The following is a 20,277-nucleotide window of genomic DNA, read 5'->3' as shown; positions in this document are numbered from 1 at the left end:
CTAGAGCAGGAAACCTCACAGTGAGAGGCCGGCCACATTAGGGATCCTGTTAACCTAAACTGCCTGATTAATGTATGTCCTAATTGGGATGCCCTAACAGTTGTAATCTTTTTTTGTCCAAGGGTACTGCATGTACCCTCTGGGGTTGTATTTATCAGTGAGCCCTGACTATCCCGGCACTGCTTCAGCCCTGGAAGCCATTCAGTTTACTGACCAAGCTTGTGCTGTGCCTAGATTGATGCCTCAAGCCAAGTTAAAAAAAATTAATATAGAAACTTAAGGATGAAGCCACCTGGCTTTTGAAGATACATGTTTTTGGTAATGGATTTGTTTTATCTGGGTCAATCTAAGGCCCCTGAGGACATAACAGGACAATACTGCAGGTTGGTCTCACTCTGCTCTGAGGGAGCCTATTGACAAAAAGACACCTTGTCCAAGAGCCAAGGGGATAGGCTCTACAGAAAAGAATTCACATGGCAGGCCTGGGAATACTACCCTTAGAAAGACAATTCTTAGATAATGGCTTTAAAAAAGAATAAAATTCTAACACATACTATAAAATGGATGAATTTTGAGGCATTGTGCTAAGTGGAACTAGCCAATCACAAATGGATAAATATTGTATGACTCCACATGCATGAGGTACCTAGAGTAAGCAAATTCATAGAGACAGAAAGAATGGTAATTGCCAGGGACTGTGAGGGGGAGGGGAGCATGGAGAATTATTATTTAATGGATACAATTTCAGTCTGGGAAGATGAAAATTTTCCGGAGATAGGTGGGAGCAATACTTGTATAGCACTGCAAATGTACTTATTGCCACTGAACAATTAAAAGTGGTTAAAATGGTAAAATTTTCTGTTATGTACATTTTACTATAATAAAAAAAGGAAACAAAATGGTAGAAACAGTGGATAAACTTGGCTGTGATATCAATCTCAGGTATAATGTGTGCCTCACAGAGTGAACCCTGGAATATGGCCAGAGGCATCGACAGCTCTCTGGTTCTGTCTCTAGGAATGAAGCAAACTAAAAAATGGCACATTTGATAAAAATCATACTTAGGATAAAGAAATGGCAAAAGTGAAATCCCCAAGGAAAAATGTGTCCGAGCACCCCCAACAAAAAATGTTGTACTAATCCTCTCAGTACTGACATGAAAGGATATTTAATATATATTTTGGGGAAAAAGTTTGAAAACATTTCCTCATTGTAAGAGATATTGATGTAATAATTGCCTTTTGAAAGACAAAAAGAAATGCACCTATATTCAACATGGACATCAATTATCATATTCTAATTTCATATTGATAAACTATAAATAAGACATACTCGAAATAAAGTGGAGGTATGTGAATGTCCATACGTGTGCATACACATACACATATATATACACACATGATATTTAGACACATGATGCATCTATTCTGTTTACATTTTCATTAAAATTATGCCTTACTTTTGTTGCTCTCTGATAATTCAAGCCTTCCCCCTTTTTCCAGTTTTCAAAATGGCTCCTCTGTAAAGTAAATTTTACTGTAAGGTCCACAAAATTTCCTATCACATATAAGAATATTTAAAATATTTTGGGAGTTCCCGTTGTGGCACAGCAGAAATGAGTCTGACTAGGAACCATGGGGTTGTGGGTTCGATCCCTGGCCTCGTTCAGTAGGTTAAGGATCCGGCGTTGCCATGAGCTGTGGTGTAGGTCGCAGACACGGCTTGGATCCCATGTTGCTGTGGCTCTGGCATAGGCCAGCGGCTACAGCTCCGATTGGACCCCTAGCCTGGGAACCTCCATATGCCAGGGGTGCAGCCCTATAAAGACAAAAAAAAAGAAGAATATTTAAAATATCTTGGAGTTCCCATTGTGGCTCAGCAGTAATGAACCCAACTGGTATCCATGAGGATGCGAGTTAGATTCCTTTCCTTGCTCAGTGGGTTAAGGATCTGGCATTGCTGTGGCTGTGGTGTAGGCCAGCAGCTGCAGCTCTGATTCAGCCTCTAGCTTGGGAACTTCCATATGCTACAGGTTCAGCCCTAAAAAGCATATATATATATATATATATATATATATATATCAGCTTATTTGGATGAAACATGTTGTCCCATTGAATAAAATGTGTCAATACTATGCTATTGAAGGGATCAAGATGCACTTTTATTTTACTTTTTCCAGTTTACTATGCCATCTTGAAGCTGATGAGGTTTCTCTTTGGCTTTGTTGAGGCATAGTTTACAATGATAAGTTTAATAATCAGAAAAGCCTTTGTACTTTTCATGGGCTTTAAGGAAATTTCATTATGTGAATACTGGTATTAGCATTCTATCATTCATAGGACTCTTCATTTTTATGTGCATGCTTATCTCATATATAGATGATTTGGCTTCTTTATAAGATCCCAAAATTCTTTAAAAACAGAGATAACTGCTTACTCTTTTCTCTTGAAAAGCCTCACAGTACTATGTCCCAGTATATGACATGAACACTAACTTTGAGACATAGAACTTTGTTTGATGAGAAAGTGTAAACTACTGCAAAAAAAAATGTTTACTGGTAGGATTCGTGCACTAAAAATATCTTGACCATTTATCAATTCTTTATCAGGATGCAACAGTAAAATGAAACTCAGTGGAAGACCCTATAGACACATGGGAGTCCTTGGAACTTCAAAACTCTATGACATTCGGAAAACTATCTTTACCTTCACTCCACAGGTGAGTGGAATGGGCTTCAATGTGCATTGATATGAATGTAAATAAAAGAGAAACACTGTAAAATAAAGCATTTACTGGAGTTGGGACAAGGGTCAGAGTTCCATGGGGCCTTGTACATATCAAATTGCTCAGTAAATATTTGTTGAGTTGGACTGAATTGCTCTTGCATCACAGAGCTGTGCCAAGTGACTGCTGCTACCAAGAATAGTCCTGGATGTTGCAGAAACAGTGACTAGGGATTTTACAAATATTGGAGTACTTTAAAAAGTACTCTTTACTTTGTTAAAGATTAAAAATACTATTGTGTTTATCCTTTATAAACAAAATATATCTTTTTTATCCAGCTGCTGAATTAAGTGTTCTCTTTGTTTGGGGAAGGGCCCCTTTTTACGTGCCTTGAAATCTTTGATATGCTCTTCTAAACAAAAACGTCAATACTGTTTTAGCCATGATTATATACTAATGTTTATTAGCCATATTATAATAGCAAGCCTTATTATATATATAAGGAGGAGAAACTATTTTCTGGAAAGAAAACCTAAGCTCCCCATTTGTCATCTTACATCTGAAATAGTGCAGCTGAGTTATAGACAAAAGAGTGATGAACTAGAGTCTATCTCTGATTTTGCCATTCGCTGGTCATACAACTTTACTAACTTACTCAATGTCTCTTGGCCTTATTTCTTATTTATTAAAAAGGAGAAAAGCCCTCACTGGGTTGTTAGAATTAAATAAAATCATGTAGTGTAAACTATAGCACATTGTAAAAATTTTGAATACTACTCTATGTACCAATGGACCACCAGATACTTTGGGAAGAATCAAGCATTAAATTTGGAGGTATTGTTGCCCCTATGGCATCTTATATACCTTTGTTAATATGCAAGTACTTTAAAATATTGATAGTTGTGAGAGCAAATTTTTCAGAGCTGTTACTTTTCTTTGTTTCAGTTCATAGACCAGCAACAGTTCTACCTGGCTCTGGACAACAAGATGATAGTGGAAATGCTTAGAACAGATATTTCCTATCTCTGTAGCCGCTGGAGGATGACAGGCCAGCCCACCATCACCTTCCCTGTGTCACATAGCATGCTTGGTAAGGTTGTATGAGTCAAGGAACGGATATATTTTTAGAAAAAGTTATGAGGTTAGCCCTTCAATATCATAGAGTCACTGGAAAGCTACTTCTTATTTATTCTTTCCGCAGTTTTTTATTAACTCCTGTTTTGTGCCAGGCACGTCTCAAAGCACTGGACATACACATGGGTGAATAAGGTAGATGGGCTTTCTACTCTCATGAACCTTATGTTTTGGGATAAATATGTTACAAATAAACCAATACATAAGAATATTTCAGGTGGTTTGAGAGTTGTAATTCAAAAGGTGTAATAGAATAACTTGGTTGAGACTACTTCAAATAATTGGTTTCATGGTCAATTTGACAGTAACTTTATTAATACATTCATTTAAAGACAGTAATACTATATTCTGCATCTGTCTTATTCCAGTGGAGCATCAGAATTTTATAGATAAGTTCCCAGACTGCTCCTTCTTAAGGCTTGCTTAACTGAAGCAATAAAATCTAGCAGGGAAAAATAAAAAGGCTTTCAGTTTATCTTTTCTTTATTAGCTGGGCTTATTGACATTGCTTATTTGAAACTGGGTGAAAAGCTTTATTGTTCTCTCAGTTCCTGGAGGACTGGGGCCGATAATGAAGCACTACTTCCTTTCTGTGTCTCTGCTTTTGCTTCCAAAAGCCTGTTTGTACTGCCAAAGTACATAGAATTCCTTTTCATTAGAGAAGAATCCTTTGTCATAAATCATTCAAGTCCAGACAGACTGTTTGGAATTTTGGCCACATCTCTAAAGTGCTTCAAAAGCATAGGAGTTGAGGAAGTAGGGTAGTCTTTCTTCTTTTTGTCTCTCTTCTTCATTTAAGATGACTATAAAGTACTCGTTTAACAACTACTATGTTCCCAGAACTGCCTTCAGAAAGTATAAAGTCTAATTGGAAAGGGAAAGCTAATTTGCAAAAATAATAGATAACAGGAGTTCCCGTCGTGGCTCAGCAGAAACGAATCTGACTAGCATCCATGAGGACGCAGGTTCTATCCCCAGCCTTGCTCAGTGGGTTAAGGATCCGGCATTGCCATGAGCTCTGGTGTAGGTCGCAGATGTGGCTCGGATCCTGCATTGCTGTGGTTGTGGTGTAGGCCAGCAGTTATAGCTCTGATTTGACCCCTAGCCTGGGAACCTCCATATACCTCTGGTGCAGCCCTAAAAAAAAGACCAAAAAAAATAGAAAACAATTCAAAACAATGTATAAAGAATTACTAAACAGGAGTACCCTTGTGGTGCAGCAAGTTAAGGAGCCATTGTTATCACTACAGCAGTCCAGTTTGCTGCTGTGGCGTAGGTTTGATACCCAGCCCTGGAACTTCCACATGCCACAGCCACAGCCAAAAAAGGCAAAGAAAAAAAACAAGTACTAAATCATTAGATTAGTATTTTATAGTGATGGTGATCAAGTTGTCAAAATTTCTTGACTTGGTGGGACTTATCCAGGATTTTTGAGATGTGTAGTATTCACATGGGAGGAAGAAAGAAGGAATACTAAAGGTGAGGGAAAAAAATACCATGAGTGAAGCCTTGAAGCAACGTTTGACTTTTATGTGGACAGTGAAGAAGCCAGGTTGAGAAGTGAGTCAAGTTGCATCTTGGAGTATTATTATTTTTCTAATTCAATGAATTTTATTATATTTATATTTGTATAACCATCATCACAACCTAACTTTAGAACATTTCCATCCCAAACCCTCAATCCATTATTATTATCAACAAAATTGGACAAGTAAGCTAAGGTCAGATTATGAAGACCTTGAAATTAAAACAAATTTTCTCAGAAATCTGAAACTATTAAAAGTTTTTGAGCAAGGAGTGACAAGATAAAAGTGATGTTTCAGGAATATTGATTTGGTGACAGTGTACATTGTAGTTAGGAGAGTCTAATGTCAAGGAAACTAATCCACGTATGAGGTGATGAGAAGATACACTGAATTGGTGATAGTAAAAATTGAGTGGAAAAGAAGGATGCAAGAGTCATTTTAGACAACACTTGAAAGTTAGGTGTTGACTGACTAGATGTGAGATATGCATTCAAGATAATGCCAAGATGTTTGAACTAGGTAAATAGTGCTGCCATTGGTGGAAGCAGAGAGATGCTAAAGGAAGATGCCAGTTGTAAAGGGACATGTTGAGTTTGTAGTGACAAAGAGATTTCAAAATTGAAATACCTAATAGTTGGGATGAAATAAATGGCCATAGTTTGGTAAAAGGAATAAAATTAAGATCTAGATTTAAATCAGAAATGTTTGATACTTGGTACATGGTCACATAACAAAAACAGCAGTATCAACAGCAAAAATATCTGCAACATTTATTCAGTACTTTCTCTGTGCCAGGCACTAAGCACTTGGGCTAAGTGCTTTCATTTCATTATTTTGAAATCTCTACAACAAACCTATTCAGGTAGGTACTACTAACAGCCCCATTTTATAGATGAGCGAGGTGATTCATTGGGTAGTCACAAAGCTAATAAGCAACAGAGTCAGGCCTCAAATCAGATCTGTCAGTCCCCAAAGCCTGCATTACCAATAGCTATGTATTTTTGTCAGGGAAAATTTTGTGCTGGTGAAATGAGAATGAACATATTAGTGATCACATTAAAATAGAATTAAATTCTCAATATAAAGACAAAGATTCTTAGGATAGGTAAAAGCAAAATCTAGCTAGATGTTACTTGCAAAAGCTATCCCTAAAATAAAATTATATGGAAAATAAAGGAAGTTCTAAAGATATATCATGCAAATGCAAAAAAGCAATAGTAGTAATATGAATGTCAAAAATAGTAAATAGAATTTAAGGCACAAGTCAGTAAATGGGACAAGTATGATATTTTATATTGATAGGAGTTATGGTACACCAAGATGATGGAACATTTATAAATTTTTATCTACTGAAGAATATCAATGACATATACTAAAGCAGATATTTTAGGAAAACTTAAGGACAATTTGATAAAACCATTGTATAGTTGTAGTGGGAAACTATAACATACCTCTATAATAATGTCACAGATCAGTTATACAAAATAGTTAAAAGATGTAGAGGATTAACAAACCCAATTTTTGTGTTTATGAGTGTATATGAAACTATACCCAGAAATACAATACACAACAAATGTTTATTTTTTAAAAGTAGAAATCAGAAGTTCCCTGGTGGTCTAGCAGTTAAGGATCTGGCATTGTCACTGCTGTGGCTTGGGTCACTGCTGTGGTACGGGTTCTCTCCCTGGCCCAGGAACTTCTGCATGCTATAGGCACAGCCTAATTAATTAAGTAAGTAAAACTAGAAAACATATACATGATAGCATCAGGCATAGGACATAAAATTAATACAAGAATAATTTTTTTAAAATCTGACCATGAAGGAATTAAAATTTTTGCAAATAATTCCTAGGTTAAAGAGGAAATCAAATTTAAAATTGTATGGGAGTTCCCACTGTGGCTCAGTGGTAACGAACCTGACTAATATCCATGAGGACACAGGTTCAATCACTGGCCTTGCTCAGTGGGTTAAGAATCCCGCATTGCCATGAGCTGTGATGTAGTTCCCAAATTCAGCACGGATCCCACATTGCTGTGGCTATGGTGTAGGCTGGCAGCTGAGGCTCCAATTAGACCTCTAGCCTGGGAACTTCCATATGCCACAGACGCAGCCCTCAAAAAGCAAATAAATAAATAAATAAATAAAATTATGTGATGTTTTAAAGTGAAAAATGATACTACTGCTTATCAAAACTTGAGATTTTGCCAAAGTCATATTTAGAAATTTTTATATTCTTGAATACTCTCAACTTGGGGCGGGGGAGAGTTCTGTTTCTAGACAAAAATGAATATACTCACCTCTCCCTAGTCTTCCTACTAAGCACAGCTAAAAACCCTGTTATCTATAATATAAACATAAGAAAACTCTGAACATTAGAAAAAAAGAAGGGAAACTGGCTAGGCACTTTGAACCTGAGAATTGACACAGCAGTGAATTTCCTGAATTTTCCTTCTGTTTCATATTTCCTGGACTGGGTGCTGGAGAAGTTATCATCCCAGAAACACAAATGAGTACAGATATTAAAAGATCCAGGGGAGGAGTTCCCACTTGTGGTGCAGCAGACATGAATCCAACTAGTAACCATGAGGTTGCAGGTTCGATCCCTGGCCTTGCTCAGTGGGTTAAGGATCTGGCATTGCTGTGAGCTATGGTGTAGGTTGCAGATATGGCTCAGATCCCACATTGCTATGGCTGTGGTGTAGGCCTGCAGCTACAGCTCTGATTCGACCCCTAGTCTGGGAACCTCCATATGCCACAGGTGCGGCCCTAAAAAAAATAATAATAAAAATAAAAGATTAAGGAGAAAAACTTCTTCCTCTAGCCAAAGGAACAGGAAAGGGGCAACCTAGCCAGACAGAAAATTTGTAGACCATAAATATTCTATTCCACCCAAATACCACAGAGAAAGACTGCAGCTCCATTCCCATTCCTATCAGCAAGGTTGAGTTGGGAGCCTAGACTACTGCTTTCACATAGCTGTGAAGAGGTAGCCTCTCCTTCCTTCTCTTAGTGTTTGAGAAATATTAGTGGGGAGCTTAGACTTTCATCCTTGCTCAACCAGTAGAGGAACTCCTTTCACACCTGCCTAGCAGTAACAAGGCAGTGATTCCTTCTCTGCTGCACAATATCAGAAGATATTTGCTGAATCAGAAGAATCATTATTATCCAGAGTCTAATAAGATGATACCCCAAATTTCCATAATACAGTAGAAAATCACTCATACCAATGCCCAGGAAAATCTCAACTTCAATGAGAAAAGGTGAACAACAGACACCAATACCAAGATTACCAAGATGTTGGAATTATGAGAAAGTTTTTAAGGCAGTCATCATAAAAATACTTTACCAAGCAATTACAGCCACATTTGAAATTTGAAAGTAGGAAGTTTCAACAAAGAAATAGAAATGCTCAGCAAAGAAATTGAAGAGACCACCAAATGAAAGTTTTAGAATTGAAAACTATAATAACTGGAAAACTCACTAGATAAGCTCAATAGCAGAATGGAGAAGATAAACTGAACTTGAAGATAGAACTATAGATGTTAACAAGAGTAATATCAGACTGGAGTTCCCATCGTGGCTCAGTGGAAATGAATCTGACTAGCATCCATGAGGATGCAGGTTCAATCCCTGGCCTCGCTCAGTGGGTTAAGGATCCGTGAGCTGTGGCATAGGTCGCAGATGTGGCTCAGATCTGGCATTGCTGTGGCTGTGGCTTAGGCCAGCAGCTACAGCTCTAATTCGTCCCCTAGCCTGGGAACCTCCATATGCCATGGGTGTGGCCCTAAAAAGACACACACAAAAAAAACCCATAGAGATAAATCAAAATGGAATTCTTGTGTTTTAGAAGGCAATGAGAAAAAATTAGAACAGAAAACAATAAGTAAAAGCCCAGACTCATTCCTAATATGTCAATAATTGCATTAACTGTAAATAGTCTAAACACACCAATTAAATGACAGAGATTAGCAGAGTAGATAGAAAAAGACCCACATATATGCTGTCTCCATGAAATTCACTTCATATATAACAATATAAGTCGACTAAAATAAAAAGAATGGGAAAACATATACCATGTAAAATTAATTTTTAAAAATCAGAAGTGCACACATTAGTGTCTGATAAAATAGACTTCAGACAAAAGAGAAAAAATATAGATAAAAAAATAGTATTAGGAATGAGAAGGGACTATAGTGATAGAAATGGAGGAGGCTTTAAAAATTATTAAAGAATACCAAGTACAATTTGATAAATCTAGATAAAATTGACAAATTTTCTAGAAAAGTAAATAGTATAAGAATAAACTTAAGAAGTATACATAAAACTATATGAGAAAAATTATAAAACTAATGAAAAGCATAAAAGATTTTAGTTACTAGAGATACATATCATGTTGCTAGATGGAAATAGTTAATATTTAGAGGATGTCCATTTTTATTAATCTATCAATTCAGTGAATTCTGAATCAAAGACAAATTTTTATGAACAAGCTAAATCTAAATTTCATATGGAAGAAAAAATGTGTAAGTTTTTTTTAAAAAAACTAAAAACAGTGAGAGAAGATAGATCTGTTGGAATTACAGTAATGATAAGGACAGCAATCGAAATAGAGGCAAAAGAATGAGTAAATACTTGGGAAAATTATTCATTTAGGGCTGCTACTTTACATTTTATGCAAAATTAAATTCTAAATATATTAAAAAGGTAAGCAACCAGAAAAACCTATAAAAATATTAGAAGAAAGTATGGTAGACTATTGTCTTGGGCTGAATAAAGCTGTACTTTGCAAGAAACAAAAAAATTTAATTTTAAATTTCAAATTTAAAAACATGAAAACAGGAGTTCCAATCATGGCTTAGCAGAAATGAACCTGACTAGGATCCATGAGGATGCAGGTTTGATCCCTGATCTCATTCAGTGGGTTGAGGATTGATCCGGTGTTGTCATGAGCTGTGGTGTAGGCTGTGGACGCAGCTCTGATCTGGTGTTGCTGTAGCTGTGGCATAGGCCAGCAGCTACAGCTCCATTCAACCCCTAGCCTGGGAGCTTCCATATGTTGCAGTGTGGCCCTAAAAAGACAAAAATAAATAAATAAAAATAAAATAAAAACATGAAAAACTAAATAAGCATAAAAGGCAAAAAAAAGATGAAAATGAAGTATGGTTGAGGTGAAAGACAAATAATAAAGTAGGTAAAGTATTTGCCGTACATATGGTAGAGAAAGGACAACTGTCACAGAACATAAAGAGCCCTTGAAAGTCAATTGGAAAAAAAAAAAAAGATAAGGCATTTAATAAAAACATGGGGAAAGGACATGAGCAGGCAATTCATAAAAGAAATACAAATGCCTAGTATGTACATGAAAATATGCTTAATCTTACTAGTAATAAAATTAAAACAGTATCTTCTTTAGCATATCACATAAACAAAAATTTAAAAGATTGTTGTTAAAGGTATGGGGAAATAATCACTTTCCACTGTTGATGGAAATATAATTGGCACACTTTTAGGGAGCAAGTCGACAGTCCATAAAAATTTTAGTAGTGTTCCCTTTGTCCTAACAGTTCTACTTGTAAGAATTTATCCTAAGGAAATAATAGAGTAAGTACATCATAGTGTTGCTTATAATATAACAGTAGTCTAAATGTCTGCTATAGAATCATTTTTAGCTCTTACAAAGATTGTTAGAAAAAATGGGGAAGGGAGTAGACTGGATGGGGAGTTCGGGGTTGGTAGATGCAAACTATTATATTTAGAATGGATAAGCAATGAGGTCCTGCTATACAGCACAGGGAACTATATCCAGTCTCTTCGGATAGAACATCATGGAAGGTAGTATGAGAAAAAAATGTATATGTGTGTGTGTGTATATGTGTATATATATATATATATATATATGACTGGACCACTTTACCGTACAGTGGAAACTGGTATAACCCTGTAAATCAACTATAATTTTTAAAAATTAAAAAAAGAAACACAAAAAAGTATGTGTAATATGTTCCCCTTCACATAAAGTCAGAGAGAGTTCCCGTCGTGGCTCAGTGGAAACGAATCTGACTAGTATCCATGAGGACACAAGTTCGATCCCTGGCCTCACTCAGTGGGTTAAGGATCCGTGATCTGTGGCGTAGGTCACAGTCATGGCTTGGATATAGCAATGCTCTGGCTGTGGTATAGGCCAGCAGCTAAGCTCTGATTCAACCCCTATCCTGGGAACTTCCATATATCATGCGTGCAGCCCTAAAAAGACAAAAAAAAAAAAAGTCAGATAATTGTTACCCTTCTAAATATTTTTATGCCTACACACACACCACACACACACACACACGCACACACACACACACACACACACACACAAACCAAGACCCACTGGGTGGAATAATGTAAAAAATGTTTAGCACAGTCCTTGGCACATAACATTTAGCAAATGGTTGCTGTTATTATTGTCAGCATTCAGTAGTCATTGTGTGTTCTGCCTTCAGGCAGTGTGCTAAGCACTTATAATGAATAAGGTAACTATCTTTGAGGAACTTTTTGTCTCTTGGTCATCATTCCTTACCATTTCCCATTCTGCAGTGTTGTTGGCTCTCAGGTGAATTGTTGAAATACAGAGTGGTCAATGAGGAGTGTCTCATTTGTACCATTACCACTAGAAATGTTGGCTTGAAATTAATTGAAAGATTTCCCATATTTTAAAGTTAAAACCCAAAAGATTGTTTTAAAATTCTCTTCATTTTAAGATGATGATGGAACCAGCTTGAATCCAAGTATCCTGGCAGCACTCCGAAAAATGCAGGATGGCTATTTTGGTGGGGCAAGGTAAGTGACCTCTACACACTTTTTAAAGAAATGAAATGAAATTTGAATGCTGGATATAGTAATGGTAGACTTGTGATGCCTTTCTCTGTATCTTTAACAACGTATACCCATCCTATTCCAAGGAACTGTTGTTTGATGGACTGAATCAAGGAAATCAATGTTACAGAGAAGGGTTGGACTTTTTCCCCACCCTGTTCTTTGCATACCCCCATAAATTCAGTGAACCAGAAGACTTAGTCTGGAAGGGAGGAAGGAAAAATGGAAGGGAGGGACAGAGGGAAGAAATAGGTTACCAGACTATTCAATTCTGACTGCTTTTGTTTTTCTTTTTTCCTTAAGTGTTTATTTTGAAAATCTTGAAGTAGACACAAATGTGCAAGAATCTTATTGAATACCATACATTCTCCATCAAGATTCACCTCTTGTTAACCTCTGTCCCACTTTTGTGTTCTTTCTGTCCCTTTCCCTCCCTTTCTTCCTCTCCTCCCTCCCTTCCTCTCATTTCCTACCCTTCTCCTTCTCTCACTCATACATATGTGCATGCGTGCACACACATTTTTGCTAAACTGTGCGAGAGTTAGAGATACCATGACTCTTCAACCCTAAATACTTCAGTTTCTGTCTTCTAAGAAAGAGGGTATTCTCATGCATAAGTACAATATAATCATCACACTCAGAAAAATTAATATTAATATGATACTATTATCTAATAAAGGGTCCCCATTCAAAGTTACCCAGTTGTCTCAATAATGTTTTCCCATAGCTTTTTTCCCACTCCAGATCCAATGAAAGATCGCTCATTGGTTATTATATCTCCTTGATGGTTATTGGTTATTATATCTCCTTGATGAGTTATTGATGGCTTTTGGTTATTATATCTTCCTTGATGGGTTATTGATGTCTTTTGGTTATTATATCTCCTTCATGTCTTTTAAACTAAAACAATTCCCTAGCCTTTTGTTAATATTGTATGACAATTTTTATTACAGTTTTGAGGAAAATAAGTCAGTTATTTTACAGAAGGTCTCTCATTTTGGTTAAAGTGCTTTCTTCCAGGTTTTTCCATTATTCTTTCTCCAACAGTCTTTGACTAAATGGCTTTAGCTTTTGCTAATGAATCAGTTATTACTAATGGGGTTGTAAAATGATGATTCTGTGTTTCTGTCATTCTGTGTACATTTGCTAGTTGGAATCCTTCTGTTTAAAAAAAAAAAGAGCTTTCCCTTACCCCCCTTTTATTTTGTAGTTTTAGTGTCAGCATAGAAACATAGATTCTTATTTTATTCTTATGTCGTGTTCCATTCCATTATTTATTTCAATGTTCAAATTACTCAAGATCTGGCACTGGGAGTGCTGTCAAGCTGACTTCTTTAGAAAATCAGTACTAATGAATTTCCCTTTGAGTTTGGGTTTTGCAATTGGCTTTATAAGTAAGGGAGGATATGCCTTATAATATATTTTAGTTCTTAAAATTTTCAGATACTATTTTCCCTGTTCAAAATGATCTTTTTGAGTATTTTTTGACATGATATGATGGAGTTGTGATTATTTATCTTTACTCTGTCCCAGGTTCACTTGTAGCCAGTGGAAATATTTGCCAGATGTTTGGCATAGTTAGCAACATAGTACATGGCAGTGAAAGAGAGCAAAACTGATCTGCTGGTGGATTGTGAGCCCATAATTATATTTATTAACATGGTACCCTAACTTATACTGTATTATGTCTAGGAGTGCTGTATAATTTCTCTTTTATAAAGTTTCTACTAATGTATAAACATTAGTAATTCCCCAACAGAACATTCTAGGTATCCTTTTTCACTAAACTATGCGGTTTTTTAAAAGAATCTCCTCTGATTTTCTGTTTTCTATTTACCCTCTAATATTAGGATTCAAACAGGTAAATTGTCAGAATTTTTGACAACATCTTGCTGTACACATTTGAGTTTCATGGACCCTGGACCTGAGGGTAAACTGTACAGTGAAGATTATGATGACTACGATAATGAGCTAGAATCTGGTGACTGGATGAATGGCTATGGTTCAACCAATAATGGTAAGGAGACTTCACTAAGGCACTGGCCTTGCCAGACAAGAACACAAAGTATTGTTGAGCGTCTTTCTTAATATTCCTCTCTGCCAGTAGTCTCACTCCTATTTAATACACCTAGATTTCTACTTTTGTTTGGCTTCACTTTTCATCCTTCTACTTACCTTTGGGTTCTGGTCTAATACCCCTGTGGTCATTCTGGAGTACAGAGTTGGACTGTCCCTTACCAAGGGTAGAGTAGATGTCTATCCTGGGTACGTAAAATGACTGGTGCTTTTAAAATGTGAGGAAGCAATGGTGAGTGAGGGATATTTAATCAAGTATGTAGTAGGAAAACTAGACACACACAGTAGTGCTTTTTGGCATAAAAATATGAAGTCCAATTAGAGTTCTTTTATATAGAATATTACAGGGACACATCAAAATCTCTAGGGAGGCCTCTGTAGTTTGAAAAAGCCAATTTGGTATACCTATCACTTTTATATTACAACCTAGACAAAGCAGAACAAAATCTAATATGCTGCTAGGAATACAAAGATGATATAGTGAGAAAGTATTTTGGGGGCATAATATTGAAAATGCCTGAGAAACACCCTAAAGTGTTAAAATGCAGGCAGGGCAAGCATTACATCATTTGAATCCCAAAGAGAGAAGGACCGATAGGAGAGAATTGTTCTAGCTATCTAAAACATGGTTGGTCTGCTTTCATTGTCTAGGTATTTGACTGTTAGCCTTTATCTTACAGGTGGTGTGTTGGAGAGAAGAAAAAATAAATTAGCTTTCCTCAGTGAACTAGCAAGTATAATCTCATATACACTAAGCCAACACACCAGCAGTCACATGGAGTATATTCTCATTTGGGCTCAGCATTTATTCTTCTAAGCACCATTTAATTTACCCTGTATTTGTTTTTGTAAGATCTAAAATAGTGTGGGAGTTCCCGTTGTGGCTCAGTGGAAACGAATCTGACTAGCATCCATGAGGACGCAGGTTCTATCCCTGACCTCGCTCAGTAGGTTAAGGATCCGTCATTGCCATGAGCTGTGGTGTTGGTTGCAGACATGGCTCCAATCCTGCATTGTTGTGGCTGTGATGTAGGCCAGCAGCTACAGCTCCGATTCAACCCCTAGCCTAGGAACCTCCATATGCCATGGGTGTGGCCCTAAAAGGAAAAAAATAACAAAAATATAAAATAAAAAACAAGGAGTTCCCGTCATGGTGCAGAGGAAATGAATCCAACTAGGAACCATGAGGTTGCGGGTTTGATCCCTGGCCTCGCTCAATGGGTTAAGGATCCAGCGTTGCTGTGAGCTGTGGTGTAGGTTGCAGACATGGCTTGGATCTGGCATTGCTGTGGTTCTGGCATTGCTGTGGCTCTGGTGTAGGCCGGCAGCAACAGCTCCAATTAGACCCCTAGCCTAGGAACCTTCATATGCCGCGGGTGTGGACCTAAAAGGACAAAAGACAAAAAAATAAAATAAAATATAAAATAGTGTGAATTTCTTTGTTGGAAGAGAACATTAAATACAGGGTAATTTCCTATTATTAGTAATATCCAAAGTCATGATATCTATCTTGGTGTACGCTGAAATATTTTGAAAACCAGACAATCATATATTGAGGATGTTTGCTATTCCATGGGTAGTTGTGATTACATCTGTAGCATTCATTCTCTTAGATTACTTTCTGAAATATACCTATCTCTTTAATGATATGTTTTACTGATTTGATATTATACACTCTGAGTCACTTTCCCACATCTCTGGGTTTACTCCTTGGTGACCTCACAATGGGAGTGTTTATTACTTGTCAGCCCATCCATGAGGAGAGCACTTCTCTATATATTATTCATAATCCTCCACTCAAATGTGTAGATTGTATTCACGGTTATAATATTTGTTATTAGGATGTCACTGAGTATGAGGTCCATTCTTGCAGCTCTACTGATTTCTATTAGTCACATCAGAGAACAGAAAGACATCTGGAAAGTTCCCTAAAGATGATCAAAATCCAGATGATGTATGACTGACATAGAAAACTTCAGTATTGATCCAAAAACTGGGCTTTTCCAGCTATAACTGTTGTAAATGTTCATGTAAACTCTGAAATGTGAGGGCATCCACAGGAGATATATATATATATATTTGGTTACCATTATCCATAGTCAGAGATAATGTTATCGAAGGTATGTTGGAGAGGGAGAGTCCAAGAGGAAAAGGACCATATCTGTCGTCTTCAACACTAAAACCTCAGCACCTAGTACACCACCTGGTACATAGTGGGCAATAAATATTTGGTGAATAAATGAAGGAGGTGACTAGAAAGAACAAACGTGTGGTCAGTAGTTCATTTGACACCCATTATTTTTTCTGTAGCAATTGCAACTGCCATTTGTAGAATCTAAATAACTCTTTTCAACTAGGCACAATGTCTGGGGGAAAGTTTTTGCCCTTCCCCACAAGTCTCCTCATACAAGTGAGAGCCAAATGGCCCTCCTCTACCACCACTGCCACCACCACTATCATCACACACATACATAGATTATGAAAAGCTCCACCTGGCCTTTAATAAGTTATACTCTTTTGGAGGGGGCCCTAATATTGTCTCAACAAAGTTGAAGAACAGGTGGGGCCTGGTAAATGGCCAAGTTTCTGAAAAATAAAACTATAAGATTGTATAATGATCACAAACATTTTTTTCCCATGAGCTAAAACAACTTATTTCTGGTGTTGTGGGCACAGGAGCCAGTCATTCTGTTTGGTGGGGTAGATTATGAAATAACTAAAATGTTTATTTTTTCTCTCCCCCCTCCTCCCACTAACCTTTCAGCTCGCTGTGGTGATGAAGTTGCTCGTTATTTAGATCACCTCTTGGCACACACTGCTCCCCATGCTAAACTAGGCCCTACCTCACAGAAGGGAGGGCTAAATCGGTTCCGAGCGGCTGTGCAAACAACCTGCGATTTAATGTCCTTGGTGACCAAGGCCAAGGAGCTGCATGTACAGAGTGAGTAATGCCATGACTCACTGGAGTCAGGAACAGGATGACGTGAAGCCCAGGATGGGGGTGGGGTGTTTATTACAGTGTAAGCAGGAACTTTGTTTTGTTCACTTCTTTATCCCCAGCATCTCACACAGCACTTAGAAGATATTAGACACTGAAATATTTGTAAAAGTAATGAATTGGGTTTAGTTTAACCAGTTACATAGCAAGAAGAGACAGAACAAAAAGGATGGTGCATATTCAGTATTAATACACAAGTATTAAAAGACGGAAATGATTTTTCTCCTTCTAATTTGGAAGTAATTTCATTTAAAGAGGAAAGCATTGTAGATCATTACACGATAGCCTTGCAATGGAGAGGGAGATAGTCTCCCGTAAGTAAGCTACATCTGGTTCCTTAGGCCAGCTGTAACTTATACAGTCAGTTGTTCCAGCAGCATAGAGCTGTATTTGTCAACTATAGTATCATTCTTTTAACAACTTTGCCATTCTCCTCCCCAAGACCACTACCCTCCTTCAGTAATATTTGCAGTGAAGAATCTCTTTTCTACTACACATTGCTCAGAGTAGTCACAGTTCTTAAGAGTGTTCAGTACCTTATGGTAGCTGCATATGAAGGGACAGAAGGGCTCCTTGGCCACACCTAGAGGACCTAAATGTTAACATTTCACAGATGACAAAATGATTGAGATGCATGCTCTTACTGTCTAAAATTCTATTGACCATTACTAACCAAAGATATTAAACATGATCATTGAGGGATCATTTAACATTTAGGCTAGGGAAAAGCTTAGCATACATAGCCTTCGTATATGCTTCCTTGACAAAGGGCTTATGCAAAGATAGCAGCTTTATTAAGCCATACTTGTATATTGTGAATCAGGAAACTTGAGCTTAATTCCCAGCTCTACTACTTACTTTGCTTGAACAGTTACTTGAGCTCTGTATCTCTCTTTCTGTATCTATAAAATGGCAAAAATGACAAGAGAGTCTCTCCTTAGAGGTTATGGTAAGTATGTCAACAATGAACCGTAAGTAAAAATCTTAGGAATATCTCAAAATTAGTCAGAAAGTACACTTTTTAATTCCCTAGATGAGAATCAAGGAAGTCCAACTGCCTGCAGCCAGATATTCTCCTAGAAGAGTCCAGAAAAGATAAAAATGTAACTGGGTTCTTTTTGTAATATGTGGTGTTATATTAAAGTAATGAGATATCACCATTGTAGTACTGATTACATTCATAGAATTTAATATCTTATATGCCCAGCTGATGCTTCAATTCTAGACATTGCATTCAAAAAAGGTTGATTGATTGATTGAACATACTTTGATTTATAGGACATTCATATTTCTTTTCTTTGCTATTACCAATAAAAGGTAAATTTCTCATTCTTGTTCTATAAAGAACCAACCCATATGTAACTTCACTGTTGAGGTCAACTGTGCATTTTTATTAGTGTCCTAATTATCTAAGCTTTTCTATGAATGTCAACCTCTTACAGATGTCCACATGTATCTTCCTACAAAGATATTTCAGGCTTCTCGGCCTTCATTCCACTTACTTGACTCACCTCATCCCTCACGAGAGGACCAGGTAAATTTGCACATTAGGTATTTCTATCAGCTTTTTGCAAAACTGCCATCCTTACAGAAAATAATAGAACTAGCCATTATGGTTTCTGCTAGTAACAGGTGGTAGACAAAATGCTACTCTGATGAAGATATGTGTCCTTTTTAGTCCACTTTTTAAATGGGCAGTTTTTCAGTCAGGTTTAAGAAAACTAGATTGCTGCATCATACATTCTGAAAGTTTTGTTGTTTCTGCTTTACTTTTTGTCAAAATTTGGGGAACTCTAATGTAAAAAGTTTAGAGGTGAAAAGATCAACACTCCAGGGCATTATTTAAGGTGATCACTTATGGACTTTTTTTTCCTGTCTTTTCTCAAATTAAAGGTTCCCTCTGTTCGTGTAGAAATACATCTTCCTAGAGACAAGTCTGGGGAAGTGGACTTTAAAGCACTGGTTTTACAATTGAGAGAGACCTCTAGCTTACAGGAGCAAGCTGATATCCTGTACATGTTGTATACCATGAAGTAAGTGATGGGTATTATCAATCTACATTCATGTTCATATAGAAAGGAGGTATAGTGTAGAAAATATAGCACAGCTTTGGAGTCTCACTGATGTGAATTTGAATAGTTCTGCAACCTATCCACTATGTAACTTCAAAGTCTCAATTATCCTCATTTATAAACTTTGGATTACACCTACCTCGTTAGAATTGTTTTAAAGTTTAAACAAGATAAAATATCTTCAAAGTCTCTAATACAATGCCTGGTACATAGTAGGTGACTAATAACATAACTGTTATTATCACTATTATGGTTATTTTAAGCCTCCATTATTTGGTAAAATCTACAGATAGATTTTTAACTCAAAAGAAGTAAGAATATGTAGGCTTGCAGGAAAAAAAAAAACCTAGCATTTGCAAGTGTTTATTATGTGTCAAGTAGCCTCTACTAAGGTACATTTTACGTTTTTGTTTTGTTTTTGTCTTTTTTTTTTTTTCAGGGCCACACCTGCGGCATGTAGAAGTTCCCAGGCTAGGGGTCAAAATGGAGCTGTAGCCACTGGCCTACACCACAGCCACAGCAACACCAGATCCGAGCTGCATCTGCAACCTACACCATAGATCATAACACGGGACCCTCAACCCACTGAGCAAGGCCAGGGATCGAGCCTGCGTCCTCATGGATGCTAGTCAGATTCGTTTCCACTGAGCCATGACAAGAACTCCAAAGTATATTTTATCTAGGTACCTCCAACTCAGTATGCCCAATTGAACTCCTCTCTATCCCCCCATAAAATAACTTGTTATTCCTCATTTATTCATGTTGTTGCCACCCTGAAGAGGTAGGATGGATCCCCCCCCCCGTAATTTGGTTGGAATGTTGAGACTGATGATGCCCTACGCATAGTAGAAGGGTGTGAAATGTTTATTATTCACGTAATGAGACTTT

General features: G+C 37.1%; 1 protein-coding gene across 6 annotated transcripts in view; it reads left to right on the top strand.

The window, feature by feature from the left end:
* The window catches only part of PHKA1 (phosphorylase kinase regulatory subunit alpha 1), a 135,431-nt gene that overhangs the window by 75,915 nt on the left and 39,239 nt on the right, over positions 1-20,277 (top strand). For 4 of the 6 annotated variants that reach the window (XM_021080695.2, XM_021080694.2, XM_021080692.2 and 1 more), the window contains exons 15-21: positions 2,609-2,718; positions 3,670-3,814; positions 12,129-12,207; positions 14,094-14,260; positions 17,084-17,260; positions 18,760-18,851; positions 19,211-19,350. In XM_021080695.2, coding sequence (XP_020936354.1) covers positions 2,609-2,718; positions 3,670-3,814; positions 12,129-12,207; positions 14,094-14,260; positions 17,084-17,260; positions 18,760-18,851; positions 19,211-19,350 — 910 coding nt within the window. The remainder of the gene's footprint in view (positions 1-2,608; positions 2,719-3,669; positions 3,815-12,128; positions 12,208-14,093; positions 14,261-17,083; positions 17,261-18,759; positions 18,852-19,210; positions 19,351-20,277) is intronic. The other 2 variants (XR_014835614.1, XR_014835615.1) reach the window with 1 other exon arrangement.

The sequence above is a fragment of the Sus scrofa genome, chromosome X (assembly GCF_054392235.1).
Source record: "Sus scrofa isolate SSC_HxYL_T2T_F1_AM1 chromosome X, Sscrofa_HxYL_maternal_Yorkshire_Landrace_v2.0, whole genome shotgun sequence".
In the NCBI taxonomy this organism is placed as follows: Eukaryota; Metazoa; Chordata; class Mammalia; order Artiodactyla; family Suidae; genus Sus; species Sus scrofa.
Note: the sequence above shows the minus strand (reverse complement) of the source record. Positions and strands in the feature narration are given on the sequence as shown.